Here is a 5,702-nt window from a genome sequence, read left to right as displayed (position 1 = left end):
GGGTAGCGCTACAGGCAAAAGGTTCAATACATATTCGGCATCTTCTCCAACAACAAGACCCAAAAGAGAATCCTTTCTGCAAATGGGTTTCTAGGAGAGAGGATACTCATATTTGGGTTGTGCCTCTCAGGCAACCCAAAATATGTCTTCCGTATTTGGGTTGGAGACTGATTTTAGGTCTCTTGCTACCCATTTTGGGTCTGGGTCTTCTTATTAGAGACAGTCTAAGATCCAGTTGGTCATATGTACTAGTATTCATCTGCATCGAAAAATGGGCCCATGCTTCAATGCATATACAATATACTTCACCAATGGCCACCGCCAATGCCACCACCACCGCCGAAGCCGCCGCCGCCTCCACCGCCCAAGCCAGCACCACCTCCGGCACCACCGTCAAACCCTCCTCCAGCACCACCTCCTGCTCCACCACCAGCGCCGAAACCGCCACCACTACCTCCACCAAGACCTCCGCCGAAACCTTTGCCTCCCCCGAAGCCGCCACCTATTCCAGAACCGCTGCCACCTCCAAGGCCACCACCACCACCGAAACCACCGCCACCACCGGCACCGCCACCAAGGCCACCTCCAGCTCCACTTCCCAATCCACCACCTGCACCGCCACCAAGGCCACCGCCTCCGCCAAGACCACCTCCAGCTCCACCACCTGCACCACCACCAAGTCCGCCATCTCCACCAAGGCCACCTCCAGCACCACCACCTAGACCACCACCTGCGCCAACACCACCTCCAAACCCTCCTCCAGCGCCACCACCAAGGCCTCCACCAGCAGCACCACCTAGGCCACCACCTGCGCCGGCGCCCCCGCCAAGTCCACCTCCTTCACCAAGACCACCTCCAGCACCACCACCTAGCCCGCCACCCGCTCCACCGCCCGCCTCCTCCACCAAGACCTCCTCCGCCTCCAAGGCCACCACCATGCCCAAGCCCTCCACCGAGCCCACTGCCTGCTCCGCCGCCACCACCGAGCCCACCGCCACCACCAAGACCACTGCCCACGCCTAGGCCGCCACCTTTTCGACCTCCAAACCCGCCACCAAGACCTCCACCATGCCCGAGCCCTCCACCAAATCCACCACCGGTGCCAGCTCCTCAACCAAGCCCAGCACCACCACCGAAGCCAGCGCCTCCGCCGAAACCGCCTCCGCCGCCCAAGTTCTGCGTCTCAAGGAACCGCGCCTCAACGGCCACTCCGAGAGCCAGCACCACGGCCAATGCCGCGAGCTCCAAGGCCGGCACACGCCTCGCCGCCCTCCCCATGACCATGAGACAGTGGAGTAAATTGAGCTGTGCGTTGCTGCAGCTGTGATGCTTGCAGCGAAGGACGCTGCATGCTTATATAGCGGAGCCGATGGATCAATTGGAGCGAGTGGGCAGTGTGGAAAGCTAGCAGACTGGTGCATGTGTACGTGGAGTTAATGCAGGTAGTTGCAGACCAGGCTAGCTATCAAAAGTCACGTCTCAACTGTCACGGCCTCAGCCTCCAAAGGCATGCCGCGCCAGCTACAGGCTACAGCTAGCGAGGAGACACGCTGAGCGGGATGGAAGAAACCTGCCGATGCCGTCGTTAGGGTTAGGGGTAGCGAGGCGAGGAACAGATAGAGCAGAGCACGCCATGGGCGGGCAGAGACGGGCCCGGCTGTCTCGCGGCTATTTACCTTTACCAAGGGATACACTACCCCCGGCGGCCCCGGCACGGAGACTGTGCAATGTGTTTGAGGCTGCTCGTAGCTAGCCGATGGCGGGAGCCGACCAACCATGCATGGGCGTTCGCAGGGAGTGGTGGATTCGGTTGGTGAGCTGTGACTCTGAGCGGACGGGGCGTGCGGGGGCGGAACAGGGGCGCAGGGACGCCGGTGCATTTATGGGGGCGATTGGTTGCCGTGTGTCGTCCGGAGCCTCGTCCGGTACCAAGTGGTGCACTGGGGCCTTGTTTAGTTCCCATCAAAATTCCAAGTTTTTTCACTCTCTCTCCATCACATCAATTTTTGGACGCTTGCATGGAGTATTAAATGTAGGTAAAAAAAATAACTAATTACACAGTTTAGTTGAAAATCACGAGATGAATCTTTTGAGCCTAGTTAGTCCACGATTGGACAATATTTGCCAAATAAGACAAAAGTGGTACTATTCATCAGGTTGAAAAAACTTTCGATCTAAACAAGGCCTGGGTTTATGTTTGGTTTCTCTTCTCGTACGTTTTGTCTGTTTTGTTTTATTCATCTGCTTCCTCCACCCCGCACGTCTCTATCTTCTTAATTTCACCTTCTCTCGCGAACCGGGATGGCTTCATACACGTATGGTGCAGGGGGCCATGTGTGAGACACTCAAAACTTTGATGCATGCGTACAACCAAACACGATCTCGTTTTGTACTGGACCAACAACAAAGACAACCAAACACAGCAAATTACATAGTCTTATCATGGCTAGAAAGAGCATGGACAGTCACTCCATCCTGGCTCGCTGACCTTTGAGCAACCAATCACCCGACGCGCTTGACCGGGTGGGCGCCGGCCGCTCAACCAACTGACGAGCCAGAGCGCGCGCCGGCGACGACGCATGTTACCTTGTTGGACAAGCGGACATGGATACGGATGCGCCCATGCCACCGTGACACTGTATGTCACGGTGCCGCGGCGCTTTTCGTTTCCTATACCGGCTGCGGTCGCACCGGTATACACGTACGCTCGCGCACGCAGTTCGTGGTCGTATTTGTACCTGTACGCACGCACGGCTGGCCGGCACGCGGGGCGTGCTTGACTGCTTGTGCTGAGCCACCGGTACGGTGTGAGACTTGCCGCTTTTGCATCACAGGTCTCAAGTTTCGTTGCGAGTCCCACTGTCCCAGTATCAGAACTGATACGCGTACAACGGTGATGTCACGTACCTCTGGGGGCAAAATTTACTTTGTCATTATGTACTGCCGACAGTATAGATAGCCGGTGAGAGCAGTGTACTCCGTAGGTAGTAGGCAGCAAGGATCTGTTATCTGTATATGCATGGCCTGTGGTTTGTGGCACGAGCTGGCTTTTAACTTTGGAGTCATGCATACTACGCCACAGCCACAACTCACAACCGAGGAAAAATACGAAAGCTACTAAACCTGCTTGCAGGCTCGCGCTTTCTATCTGGCCGGCCGGCCTGACTGTCCTGTAAATGACTGACTACTAGCGGTTAGAAAATTCACTCCCCTAGCTACAATAAGACCTATACGCTTACTTTAAAAAAATTACAGAGTATATAGACTTTTTTTTATTTACAGATCGAGGTGGGCCGGCTAGGCTACCGCTTTGCAAATTAAAATCGTGTACCTCCGCTTTCCGCCATGACGCATTACTGATCTTACATTAGCCAATTATTAGTCGCTGGGACGTACTGGGAACGTGCCCATGGCCTGATCGGCTGATCCAAACATGCATACCTACAGATTTGCGAACCCACCACAATCAAATCATCAATAGTGCCAACGGAAGCCAGACCGGTTGGCCGACGGTTGGTCCTGAGTTCGATCCCCATGGGTTACGAATTTTAGTCCCCAAGGTAAAAAAAATCCTCTCGTGTAAAAAAAATCATCTATCCCACGCCAAAGTACATATCGGAGACCAATACTAGGATATCCGAAGATGAGCTAATAACCATCAACATTGATTCGTCCGAGCAGTCAAGAGCGCGACCACAGCTTCAACTGACCCCCCAGGTGTGCAAACTCCGTCTCGCCCGACACCAAGGCCGCAGGCTCCGCCTCGCCCGATCTCTAAGCGCCGGCTCCGCCTCGCCCAACCCTTGGGTTTGGGCTCCGCCTCGCCCGACCCCAATGCCGGGGGCTCCGTCTCGCCCGATGGAGACCCCACACCGCCATCAACCACTCCAAGTCTAAGCGTATGGGCCTAGGTCCAAGCTCTGACGCCAGGGAAGAGACTGTCACGCCTCGATGTAGCCCGCAACGGGCCATACCTGGGGGTTCATGTTAGGAACAGCGTCGAACGTACCGGTGCTGTTTTGCCTAACCTCCGTACGAACACTGACGGGGGCGTCAGTTCGTCACGACATTCGCCATGACGGAGTGGAGCGTCATGACCGGCAGACAACGCCTGCACATGGCGCCAGTGATGGACAGGGCCACGATGGAAAGATGTCCCTGTTGACGTCTACAGGGTCGGCGGGACCCGTATATAGGAGAAGAAGGACCTGGCGATCCTGAAGGACTTCTCCTTCTTATTCTCCTCTTTTCCCTTGACTGTAACCCGTGCTTTCCCTTGGTCTATAAAAGGGAAAGCAGGGTTTCCCATGAATGGGACTCGAATCGATCGCGTCGCAACACATCACACTGATTCGGACTCGAACCCCGAATCGATTAGAACACACAAGCACAGAGCCAAGAGGCGACCAAGCTCTCGGCACCCGTTTACTCTTTCCACCAGAGACTTGGGAGTTGGGACATGTCCCTCTCTCGCCCATTTGTAACCCCTACTATGAACTTTTAGTGCTAGTAACACGAGCAGCAGCAACGAACTGGACGTAGGGATATTCTGCCTGAACCAGTATAAACCTCATATCCTCTTAGCACACCATCCGGATCAGACGCGCAATATTAGAAATTTACTCGTTGGTATTTACTCGAAACACCGACAGTACAGGTCTGTTGTCGTTCCGTCTCACGGGGTTGTGGTGCCGCTGTATATGGGTGGGACCAGGGTTAAGAGATTTTCTTGATCTGCATGAGAAGATCTTCTTCTTAATGAAATACCCGGTGGGACGTCGTCCCCCCATGGATTGAGTTTTTTTTAATCATCAATAATGCTAAAACGAAAACGACCAGCGCAAGTCGAAAGGCATCCTGCATCATGCAACGCCGATGAGACCGTTGGCCACCTTGTGGCACGACGCACGCCTCCGTCCCCCATGAACGACAAGTTCATGGGGATGACCGAATATGTCGCGGAGTCTTTCCATGACCTCCTCACAGGAGAATCAGAGTTGCCCTCCAGCTCTGACTCTAGCAGAGGGAGCCATCACCCCTCTTATGAGTGTTTCATGGCAGGTACCCCCGAGGGACATGTAGAAAGCGTCCATGAAGAGGAGGTTACCCCGATGAACGACCTCGACGACGAGGCCGAGGGGGAGACAGGGGCCCTACCCCGCCTGTGGGTGGAGCAGCTGAAGGCCCGGCACCTAGAGCTCGAGGAAGGATGACTCCAGCTCGAGTAGGAACGCACAGAGCTCGATTGGGAGATCGAGCGCCATGGAGACGGTGGGCGCGCGCACGCCATGGCCCGCGATGTGAACCGAAGGATCATCGCGGACGATGAAGCTGTCCCACACTTTGCCCGGGTGAGCCAGAACATCGCTGTTGCGGTGACCTTGCTCCGTGGGCTTCCAGGGCCCACGACGCCCCAAGGATCATCGGGCCCATCGTGAGATTCACACGCTGCTCGAGTGTCCAGCGACGCAGCAGGCCGAGAGCCCGCTGTCTCGACGATGCGAGCTTGATGCCAGCCAGCGTACGCCCTTAGAGCGACCTGATAAGGATGCGTCAGTCCACCAGGCGGCAGGCAGCGCACCACGGTCCCGGTGTATGAGCGTCTTGGCCGCAACCATGACGCACGATACACCCTCGATGCCCACAGACGTACCCACGATGATTCGAGAGATGGAGCTAGCCGCGGCTATCACCCTCATCAT

The 5,702-nt window shown here is 55.8% G+C and overlaps 1 protein-coding gene across 1 annotated transcript; it reads right to left on the bottom strand.

The window, feature by feature from the left end:
* Window positions 1-305: 305 nt before the first annotated feature.
* Window positions 306-938, bottom strand: LOC136537241 (glycine-rich cell wall structural protein-like). The gene has a single exon (XM_066529282.1). It carries the CDS (start codon window positions 936-938, stop codon window positions 306-308), a length of 633 nt encoding a protein of 210 aa, XP_066385379.1.
* Between the last annotated feature and the right edge of the window lie 4,764 nt (window positions 939-5,702).

Source organism: Miscanthus floridulus, chromosome 2, assembly GCF_019320115.1.
Source record: "Miscanthus floridulus cultivar M001 chromosome 2, ASM1932011v1, whole genome shotgun sequence".
In the NCBI taxonomy this organism is placed as follows: domain Eukaryota; kingdom Viridiplantae; phylum Streptophyta; class Magnoliopsida; order Poales; family Poaceae; genus Miscanthus; species Miscanthus floridulus.
This window is presented reverse-complemented; position numbering and strand designations above follow the sequence as displayed.

Coding starts and splice junctions, on each gene's coding strand:
- LOC136537241 (XM_066529282.1), bottom strand. CDS start 938: ATGGTGGTGGCCTTGGAGGCGGAGGAGGTCTTGGTGGAGGAGGCGGGC.